This window comes from Telmatherina bonti (genome assembly GCF_933228915.1).
Source record: "Telmatherina bonti genome assembly, chromosome: 13".
NCBI lineage: Eukaryota > Metazoa > Chordata > Actinopteri > Atheriniformes > Telmatherinidae > Telmatherina > Telmatherina bonti.
Window position 1 is genome coordinate 24,479,765 of NC_136611.1, and position 11,270 is coordinate 24,491,034.

The following is an 11,270-nucleotide window of genomic DNA, read 5'->3' on the forward strand; positions in this document are numbered from 1 at the left end:
GACAAGCAGGTGGTTTATTAGAATTTACGCCTTTAACTGTCTGCTCTACCTTACATTTGGTCGAGCAAATTTTTCAGTGTCTTTAGTGAATCATATCGCTTTGTGTATATAAACGTGCTTGAGACATCTCTTCCACTTGGTTTGGGTCATGCCAGTAAATGCTTGTCATCCTATTTCTTTTTCAAGTTTTGCCCATTTCAGCATTAACTGTTATCTCAACAGTTTCTTTGAAAAAATTATATATATTTTTTTTATCATCACTGTACAAAGGGAAACAAAACAGGCAAAGAAAACTTATTTCCTGCATACTATTCTGGTTCTTTATTATCTTTATCCATGTACAGTGAGGGAAACATCTCTGCAATTATGACAAAGATCATATCTAATTATATGTGAAAACAGTAAAAAGTATTATTGTTCACATCACATCTGAGTGAAACACACTGTGTAAACTCAGAATGACATCAACCTCAGCAAGCGTTGAACCACGTCATTTTTTGGAATCAATTAAATTAGCATGTGTGTAACCATAACTTTAAATGCAAAACAACCATAAATGGTGTCAGATTCCTCTTTATAAACATGCCTAAAAAGCATCACAAAAAAGCTACTCTTACATCTGGAGTGGCAAGGGTTACTCGGACACCCTGTCATGCCATGACTAATGATGGATGATCACAGTTTAATTACACTTTGAGGGTATCACACCTCTGCGGCTGGCTGGAAATAAATGAACCTGCTCGATATTGCACACAGTCTGTGGAATTATAGCAATATATCACAGTCATTTCTCAAACAAATATTATGTGTTTGTGAAAGGACTGCATCCTCACTGTGAGTTCAGCTCATTGTTATCTGTCCTTATCCTATGCCCACGGCTATTGTTTTAATCTGATTATTGTGTTAATCTGAGAAAGGTTGCTTTAATCCCTAACAGAATCCTGAATGAAATCATCTCATGAGGTTGAACCAGTAAAAAACATCATAAACCAAAAACAAAACAAAAACACTGAACTCCCCCTCCGGAAAATTAATGCCAGAGGAAATCTGCTTACTTTGGGCTTACATAGTGGCATCCCTCGCCTACAGATAAACTGGGGGGAGAAGCCCTGTGGGGTTTGTCCATATGGCATAGCAGTTGGCACATGTATATTTTTGAGGTCTTGCTGGTGCTCTTTGTCATTTACTAGGGCATCACGCAGAGCTTAATCTCTTCGATAAGCTATTGAACAAAAATGTAAAAAAATGGCTATTTTCCCCCTTTGCACTTCAAGTGTTGACAATGTCTCCATATCCGAGAGGTTGACATTTATGCAAGTAGCTGAGTGTTCAGAGTATATTAGAGTGTGTGAGGATTTTGTGCCTCAGGACAGATTTACTGCCAAGTGATGTGTTGTGTATGGTTAGCTGGCGGAAGAGTGATGCTGACGAGGTTGAGTGCATGTCCCACTGTGGTCACACTGCAGTTGCAAAATTTCCCTTCATCTTCATAATCTTCTTTTTTCGGTCTCTTTTTAAATATTATTTTGAGTTACTATTTATCCTGTGTGGCTGCACAGGATTGAAGTAAACATCATGCAGCGCTGAGGGCAAAAAATGAGATGGGTGGGAGGGGAGAGAGGGGAGGTGGGTGGGGGAGTTAGGCTGTTTGTGTGACACAGAGAGTGAGACAGGAACAGTCAGGAAAAAGAGGAAGAGAGGAGCCTGTGCATTCTTTTCACCTCCGAATCAGTTTTCCGGGGGGATCTGTCATCAATACCAGAGAAGGCAAAAAAGACAGGGGGGAAGAACAGGGAAAGCAGACAGGGCAGATCAGCCTGGCTATTTCCCATCACAAATCCAAGCCTCACACAAGTAAGTGCTGTAAAATGACTGTTTATGGATGGTCTAATTCCTCTGAAAAGTGTTGTGTTATCTTCTATGTTAAATCAAAGTTTATGATGTGGTGTTTTATTTGCATGGTGTTTTGCTGATGTACATGTGTGATGAGATTTTTTTTTTTTTTTACAACTTTGAGTCGATATTACATCAACCAATGCCATTTTTCTTTCATGAAGCTGCACTGGCTGGTTTATGTACTGAGATCAGTGCTCATTCTCCTGAATATTAATCTTGTAAATTGTGCAGAGGAACCCGGTGCTTTGCAAGATCACCCTTTTTAAGAGCATGTTTATGGAACTTTATGGATTATATTTGTTTTAGGCTCTGAGATGGCTTTGCCAGCGTCCACCTAAAACTGTGTTGAGAGAATTTCCTTTTCCCTCATACAGAGATTAATAAGTAATGCAATTCTCCCTAGAAGGAAGAAGAACTTTTGAACAAAAAAATCTTCTGTGTCCCTCTTCATATGCGCTGCACCAGCAGCATAATTTGTGTTTGTTATGTTACAGAGCAGAAACAACTCGATGAATGCGTGTCTGGATAAATTATGGTTTATGATACCAGTAATCCTCGTAATTATCAGTTAGTACCGGCTGCCTTATTTGGAGCAGCTGTCTATCAAAGCCATTATAAGAGTGGAAATAATTGGCTCCCTGTTTTTCCCTTTTTTTCAGACAGATTTATAAATGAGGGCAGTGGATTTGTGTGATTCGTGTGGAAACCTGTGTTTGAACTGTGTTCACATGTATCTGATCTAAAAAGTGGTGCACACGCAGAGGTGTAGGGCTTTGATGAGCTGTCCTGCGAGAATCTCCTCTTGCCCCAGTTTCAGTCGCTGAAACGACACCACGATTAGAAATTAGAGCAGCAGCTGGAAAACAGAGGCATGGAAACACACGTGCGTGATGCAACTGCGCTGTCTCCTCTGCACAGTCCCAGTGTGAGCCAGCTAAATCACAAATTTCACAGTTCACAGGCTTTAATGAGCTGGTGCAGACTGTCCATCATCCCAACTGCAGAGCGACCTCGCAGACCCAGCGGTCACACAATAACTATGCTTTACAAGTGGCATTTGAAGGATCACACAAACAACAAAAAGAGCATGTTATTTTTAGCCACTTCTGTGATCCGGCATATGCTCAGAAAGAGAAAACTGCTACATTGGTGCAGACATGTTGGTATTTGAGTGATGCTTAAAATATTGTAGGAGATGATTTCGCTATAGTTTGATGGAAAATTACAACTAAAGAAAAGATAGGTACCTCTGAGGAAAACTGGTCCATTGGAAGAGACTTCCCATCAGGCAAGATGTGAGAAGGTGACAGGTAATGAAAATCACCCCCAGCATAACACTCAAGGCTATGTGCAGTCACCTGAATCAGATTGCTGACAGGCAACTGAGGAGATATGATCATACATCACCTGCTACTACTGTTGTTTAAACCTCCCTACTTTTGCTGAAAAGAGCTATTTGAAGCTTTAAAGTCGCTTGGTCAGCTTTTTTGCATGCATTTGAGCAAGGAGGCACAAGTATTTAAAATGTTTCCTGAAGCTTTAATTGTTGCTGACGGGTGCAGAAATGTGTTTGTTTATTAACCCTTTACTGAGAATTGCAGAAGAAGGATGAGGGAGGCTGCAGATGTGTGGTTGCTGGGAGACTACTGTAGGTGGGTTACGAAATGCAGAAGGAAAACAGAGGCCACTCACCCAGCTGGGAGCATATTGAGTTGTGTAATGATGGAAAATGCCAGTTAAGGGCAGGGTAGCGGAAGTCAAGAGAAAAAAGGGATTAAGACAGTAAATAAGACGCTGGTACAAAAATTCCTTAATTAGAGGTTAATTTAATTGAGTTTGACTCCATTGCTTGTGGCGTTGTTCTAAGTACCCTTATCCATCCAGCTTTGCTATACATTCCAATTTAACTTAACTATGCATTTTTATATGTAATTCTGATGGCAGGTGACAGAAATGGAAGCCCCTCTTTCCACTCCGTGCAATATCAACATCTGTGAAGTGACCTGTGACTCCTTCCGCATCATGTGGGACATGGCCCCTGAGGACACTGCCAGAGCCACACACTTCTTCATTGACCTGAGTCGCAAAGAGAACACGGACCCAAACCGCTTTAAACACAGGGTCTGAAACTGCTGCATGACCTCATGTACCATCCCATGCCTGTAGGGCGTTTACTTAGTACTACGTTGCCGAGATTTAAGCTGCTCATTTTTCACAATTCAATATACAAATATTTTCTCATTTATCTCCATGCAGAAGCAAGACGGAAAAACACACATTTTAAGTGTAGTTTGTTTAAGAGATAGTTCTGACTGCCTTATGATTTTCTGCAGTAGCTTTAATACAGTGTGGTTGCGCCCTTTCAGTCACATCCAATACAAAACAGAAAGGAAAATATGAGCCGTCAACAGCTCCGGGCCAGTGACTCACATGCACATTGTTTAATTCAAAATGTACAAAAGCTGACAAAGTCCACTTCAGAAAAGAACAGTTTTCAAGTTAATTGCTTCCAATACACAACATTAAGTTAATTATTTTATAAAAACAAAAATAAAAAATGATAGATAGACGTATGTCAGTTTTACATTATATTAAAAATTTCATTTCTGTTCATGTTAAGCTAATACTTTCTATAGTGTCTAAATCTCTGCATAAAGCACATCTCCATAATTCAAGTTTGAAGCACAGATGTGTTTCCTTTTGGCCACATTAACAGCATGACCACAAGAACTAATTGCATTCCCATTAACCACAGCTGTACTTTGAGCTTCATTTCATTAGTGAACGTCAGCATGCTAATAGGCTAAACTTAAATGGTGAACATGTGGTGATTACTATTTCAGGTTCAAATCTGCATTGTACCTTTTTAATTAAGTACAATGTGTATCTTGCAGTGTAATTATATGTGTGACTTTAGTGTTTAAAACAGGCATCTTAAATTCTGGCTCTCAAATTGCCAAAGTGCAAGATTTAGGTGCTTTCTGCTTCCACACACGCAAAAGAATGCAACATCAGTATGTTCAATTAATTCCCATACACCATTCAGCTCTGTTTGCCCCACCATTTTCATCATCTAATATCCTTTTTTTCCCCCTTCTCCTTGTATCCTTTTTTATACAATTTTATATTTTTATTGCAACTGTTGATTAAAATAGGAACAAGTTCCAAGATGCTAAACAGACAGCAATTGTGGCATGTTGTTCAGGCTGCATTTAATGACTATAAACGTGCTTGTGGGAAGTGAAGGTGAGGATAATACTGAGTGAGTTCTTCCTGAATGAAGGTTGAGTTCTCTCTCAGATAGCTGCAGACTGTGCCACAAACAAACTTGCATCACAGATGTTGCCATGGATATATGGACAACTGAGCCTGCAGTAATTAGCTGTGCTTCTTAGAGACCTTGGCTAAAACAAAGCCGCTGATTTGATTAGATGTATCCTAGATACGGCAGATGGGCTCAAAATGGAATATGATGCTAATAAAGCAAAGTTTTTTGGAGGAAAATGGTTGGCTTCACAGTCGCATTAACATTTTCTTGCTTTGAAGTGTAAATTAAACACACAGCAGCCTGTTTTAGTCTTGCACATCGCCTCTGGTGCCATCTCTTTCATGCTTTATTCTCCAGGATGTGCCAACCAAGCTGGTGGCCAAGGCTGTGCCTCTCCCCATGGCAGTTAGAGGACACTGGTTTCTCAGTCCACGGACAGAGTACTGTGTTGCTGTTCAAACTGCTGTCAGACAGCCAGATGGTGACTACCTGGTGTCAGAGTGGAGCCAAGTGGTAGAGTTTTGCACTGGGGGTAAGGCATACTGTCATAAAGTAACAGTAACAGCAGTCATGTGTGCAGCTGATTATAAGAACTTTAATCAAAGTGATGCAAGATAATGGGGACGCGCTGAAGTGTTGAACAGGGACAAAATATCAAATTGTATTCTCAGCAGCAAGTTGTTATTGGAATTTGAAAGTAACACTTATCTGTGATTTTGCAGACTATGCTATGGAACACCTACAGCAGCTTCTTGACAAGGCCAAAGGCTCAGCAGGGAGGCTGTTGAAATTTTCTGTGTTTTATCGCAACCAGCACCCAGACTACTTTGACTATGTCAGGTGAGTGCTACTTTTTTTTCTTATCCTTACTGTATTGCTATTGTATTGCATTACTCTGTGCATTTTGGATCAAGACTTGTTTCCTTTTCATATCTTGAATCAGGAGAGAGTGTGGAGGATTGATGCGTCCAGCCCTAAAAGACAGCAGTGGGAGTCATGGCTCTCCTATCAATGGCAAACTCCAGGGAGTCTTCTTCAGCTGCAACACAGAGTTTGACACGGGGCTTCCTTCCAAAGACTCTCCGTATGGGCCTCTGAGATTCCAGATTCCTGCTGGATACCTACTGAACCCCAACATCTCCCTGTATTTTGCAGATTTCTACTGCATGTATACAGCTTATCACTATGTGGTGCTGGTGCTGGCCCCCGTTGGCACAGAGGGAGATGTCTTTTGTCGCACCCGGCTCCCAATGCTGGACTTGTCCTCCAACCCCTTCCTGACATACACTGCACCCCAGAGTCAGGGGGAGGAGCCTCTCTATTGCCATGCTAGTGATGTCATCCTGGAGGTGCTCTTTACAGAGCCGGTTCATTTGGATCAGGGCACTGTGGAGCAGATCAGCGGGCACCACCAGCTCATGAGTCTGACCACAGCCAACGCCAAGAAGGACCCAAGCTGTAAAGTGTGCAACATCAGTGTGGGGCGCTGAGGAAGATGCCAGCCATGTTTTTGCCTCCACAGCACTGAAAAACACAAAGCTGGACAAGACAAAACAGTCGAGCCCATCATGTGTAGGCCACCTATTGGCCTGAGTGGAAGCTGCTTTCCACTTTCCCTCTTGCCTGGAGTGGAATAGTGGGTTTTTTTGGAGGGTGGGGGGAGGGGGGGTCTGTGAATGCAAATTCACTACCATCATGAACATAGCTGGGAAATCAGCATTTTCCATACATGGAACATGTACAACATGAACATTAAACATGTTAGGATTTAGTGTAAGCATTCTGTACTTGTTGATATTCATCTCTTCAGGCGTCTTAATGTTTACTCAGTATTTCCCCCCACGATGTGATTTTCATTATTTGCTTCCTTTTTTAGATACTTTTTTTTTCCCTACGAACTTACTGCCAGATGTTTTGCCATCTAAAACATACTGATAAAGCCAAATGTCTTGTCATCAATGCCACTTTTCTCAAGCCCCAGTCTGCAGCATCATTACTTCTTTGCAAACAGAAGTTTTCACTGAGAAATCCATCATAATTTGCTTATCATTAAGTATTATGAACCCTATTCAGTGGGCTTAGATATTGATCATATTTTTAAATTCCCTACAGAAGCTTTGACAGGTTGCCTGAAATCTGTAAACAGAGCTGAGCTAAGATTAGCTTCTTTCCTGCTATGGCGCTTCTGTTGGCCAGTGATCAGTAACCTCTGACCGGATTCTAGCAGTGCCTGCATTGTAAGAGATCCCCTTACCTCGTGCACTACAGTAATTCAAGGCATTTACACTTGGCAAAATGTAGGGCATGACACTCAAGCGTCAACTATAAATTTGAGGCAGATCAACTGATAGGTTAAAGAAAAAGACTCCTGTTGAAACTAAACAGCTACTTTTATTGACAAATAAAAACCTACTTTGGAGTGACAATTGATCAAATGCAATAATAATAAAAAAAAAATCTAATACACTCTAATTCACAATGGGTGCATGATAAAAATAATGATCATTAACAGGCTGACTTTATCATGCCCTTTAATTGAGACTCTTCCCGTGGCAGAGATGCGAGTTCACACATATTAATATGCTGTAATTCTGTCCATTGTTATTGTCCCAAAAAGGCTCTTTCTGACCTGCAGGAAGATACATCAAACAGAACTCTATCTTTCTCTTTGCATCGAGCACTTTAGGAATTGCTATGTCAAATTCGAAGATATCCGTCTGAGGTCCTCCAAAGCGTTTCTGCAGGTATGTGCAGGGCACATCTCTGTAGCTTTGCCAAGAATCAAAGGTGATGCGCACGCGTACATCCTTCTGGAAGCTGATGTTCCTAACTCGTGCAGTACCTTGCAGGGTGTGTTCACTAACGGTGCAGTTCTCCAGGATGACCATGCTCTCTGCCAGTTTGGCACGAAAGGCCTGGAAATCTAGAGAAGGCTGTGGAAAGCCCAGTTTGAGCTGTGTTCCTGGGCAGCAGGTGCTGACCGTGCAGCTATAGCCATCCTCCGTCATGCTTCCTAAACCCTGCAGCGAGGGCAGTGGGCCCAGATCAGCCTGCTCCTCTTCATCAGAAAACACTCGTACGTCTGTTAGAGGGAATCCCCATGAGTCGGCAAAGACAATGTGCTTGTTTTTGACCGGGATCAAAACATCATCATCCAGGTCATCCAAGAAGGATATGAAAGGGTGGGTCAGATGGGCTTGGCTCAACATGTCAACAGATAACTGCTCTGAAACCGGAGGACGGATGCAAGGCCGCAGGGGTTTCAGGATGGGAACCCACACATGAGGGCAAAGCTGTTTACTTTGGTTTAAACACAGCCTGACAGCAATCTCCACAAGTCCAGCTGACTGGGCCATAGACCCCAGGCCAACCACTGGCAGGACACTGGAAGGAAATAAACAGGGAATTTTAATAGACTGCTGCCATTAAGATATGATTATATTTATACATAATTTGCTTGTGAGGTGCATGAAGAAATGCATCACAAAATCAAAGTCAATGTGATCAATTTATTTTGCCTTCCTTTGAAGAAGCGATGGAAGATAATTCACCCCACAGAAGCAGTATCAACATCAGTCACTTACGTTTGGCTGGACATTTCCATGCTGGTGGCTCTGGTGTTAGGTGATAAGTGCGTTATTCTTGATGTCCGGTTGGAGTTCTGCAAAACAGAAGAAAATATTCTCAGTTAAAAACACATTTTGTTAAAAATGGCAAACACTTTTTTTTTTTATGTGTGCACAATGATTGTGCAACAAAACTGAAAGCTCTAAAAGGATGATATAGTTGCTAGTATTTTCAAAAATCCTACTTACAAACTCCTGCGATCAGCAAGTTGGAGCATGTAGTCTCAGTCATCTGTCACTCCACAAGAGAATCTGCCTGTACGGCCTATTTATACTACCTCAGTTAAGATGTCATGTAGTATACTCCGCCCATCTCACTCTCCAGACCAGTCAGCTTTGCTGTTCTGTTTTTTTTGAAGATGTTTTAGATCTGGATTTACCTGACTTTACAACCCTCAAAGCAACTTTGTTAAGTTGAACTGACATGTGCTACTACTATTCAACTTTACCGTCTTTGTCATTTCTGTGAGCAATGTCTTTTCCTATCATCTACTCAGTCCTGATTGTCTCGTGTCAAAATGGTAGAGGGAGCAAACGAGACCGCCCTGCATGTAATTCTACCCTGCTTTGTGGAAAATATCCCAGTCATCCTGGGCTCTATTCTCAGACCTGTCAGTGGACACCTATCCTACAGAGTCCCAGGCCTGGGTCCAAGCCTCTGAGCTGGCTCCTGCTCTGAATGGATCGTTGCCCTGCAGTTCAACAGCGTGTGACGCACGAGAAGGCCGGATTACACATTCAGTCATTTAACCAAGAAAGATTAATGGAATCTGTCCAAATACATCCGTAGGTTACGCAACATCTATTTTACATAGCTGACAGACATAATGAGATGAATTTTGGGACTAAATGTGATACTTTTATGTATTGAAATGACCTGAAAAGGCTAAACAAACAGTGATATTTAGTATGTCGAGATGAGACACAAAAAGCTGTTGAAGCTCAGATTCTGATGTTTGGTGTAGCATTGAATAAAAAAATTTAAAAAAAAGGAAACTCTTAACAACCATGTAAATTTTTCCAAAGGCTTTAATTTTTTTTCAAGTTTTTTTGTCAAACAATGTCAACATCTCAAGAAACATGTTTTTTAGTTTAAAACATTTGCATCACCAACCACACTGTGATGGGATCATATGAGCTGGATCAGCAGTGCAGGTCAAGACGAGAGTGTGCTGACATGCATCTCGGTTTAAATGAGCCAACTCTCATCCTTATTAGTTCCAAATACTGAGCAATCTGCACACAGTCAAATGATAACCACTGATTGCTTCATCTGAAACTCTTACATAACAGAGCTATCGCAATAATTATAGCTCAAAGACAATGCTCATCCCATAAAGGGTAAAGCTACATGGAGACATACAGCCATAGATTTGAAGGGCGCATGAGCAGCATGGAGACTGACAGATTTTATGTGACTTCATATAAATAAAAAAAAAAAAAACATATGCAAGAGTGGCTGTCACACAAATTAAGACTAAAAAACTGTTAACATTTGCACAAACATGTACATGAGCACTCACACTTTGGGACTGCAGGAATAATGATGCCAAGTAAACTGATGAAATTTCACCTACAGGTCATACGATGCATCCTGTTACTGAGCTAAAAGATGAACTCAGATGATGTGCTGTTTTGATACATGGACACATTTAGAAGATAACATATCAGTCTCATAGACAACACCGCCAAAATAACAGTTACATCCCCACTGAACAAAACCCCTGCAAAAGCTGGACATGGTTCTGCAATCACTCCTCACTCAATATGAAGTAGGAGTGGAAAACACAGAGTCATATTTTTTGAACCCGCAGTCTGTTACGTGTAACCATTTGCAGACGAGTTAGTCCTTTTCCCAGACGACAGTGAAGAAGAAGAACCGGTCTTCTTGAAGTGATCTCTGTAGGAAAAGTGATCTTTCTTTAATAAGATTCTGTTACAAAAAATAAGCAAATGCATATTTCTTATGACCTTCTGGCGTGAAGACAAACACACCAACAGTCATGTCAGCACATGAAAACACGAGTTAAAAACGCCAATTCTAACTACAGTCAGGTCCATATATATTTGGACACTGATACAAATTTAGCTATTTTAGCTGTTTACCACATTGTATTCGAGACACAATCCTCTAAACAAAATGGGCATGAAGTGCAGACTCCCAGTTTTAATTAAATGGAATTGACATATTGATTGGAGGAGAGGTTTAGGAATTACAACTCATTCATATTTTGCTGCCTAAAACTATGCCCTCATCACCAGTCCAAACAGGTAACAGGTCTGGAGTTGATTCCAGGTGTGGCATTTGCATCTGGAAGCTGTTGTTGTGAACCCACAGCATCAATCAAAGCTCTCAATAATTGTGAAACAGACCATCCTCTGGCTGATAAAAAGCGAAAAACAAATTCCTCAGATAGATAGTTGAAATATTAGAAGCGGCTAAACTAACAGTTTGGTTCACTTTGATAGAAACAGACCGC

At 41.1% G+C, this 11,270-nt stretch overlaps 2 protein-coding genes across 2 annotated transcripts; one reads left to right on the forward strand and one right to left on the reverse strand.

Annotated features, from left to right (window-relative positions):
• Positions 1-3,849: 3,849 nt before the first annotated feature.
• phyhip (phytanoyl-CoA 2-hydroxylase interacting protein) lies at positions 3,850-6,654 on the forward strand (the record flags this gene model as incomplete). Its single annotated transcript, XM_079252081.1, has 4 exons — positions 3,850-4,017; positions 5,522-5,696; positions 5,887-6,004; positions 6,108-6,654. 4 exons carry the CDS (start codon positions 3,850-3,852, stop codon positions 6,652-6,654), a joined length of 1,008 nt encoding a protein of 335 aa, XP_079108207.1.
• An 887-nt stretch (positions 6,655-7,541) lies between these two features.
• ppp1r3c2b (protein phosphatase 1 regulatory subunit 3C2, duplicate b) lies at positions 7,542-9,260 on the reverse strand. Its single transcript, XM_079250985.1, has 3 exons — positions 8,980-9,260; positions 8,749-8,825; positions 7,542-8,548 (listed from the first exon to the last, which is right to left on the reverse strand). The coding sequence occupies exons 2-3, from the start codon at positions 8,766-8,768 to the stop codon at positions 7,696-7,698; spliced, it is 873 nt and encodes a 290-aa protein (XP_079107111.1). The 5' UTR covers positions 8,769-8,825; positions 8,980-9,260; the 3' UTR covers positions 7,542-7,695.
• Positions 9,261-11,270: the final 2,010 nt, after the last annotated feature.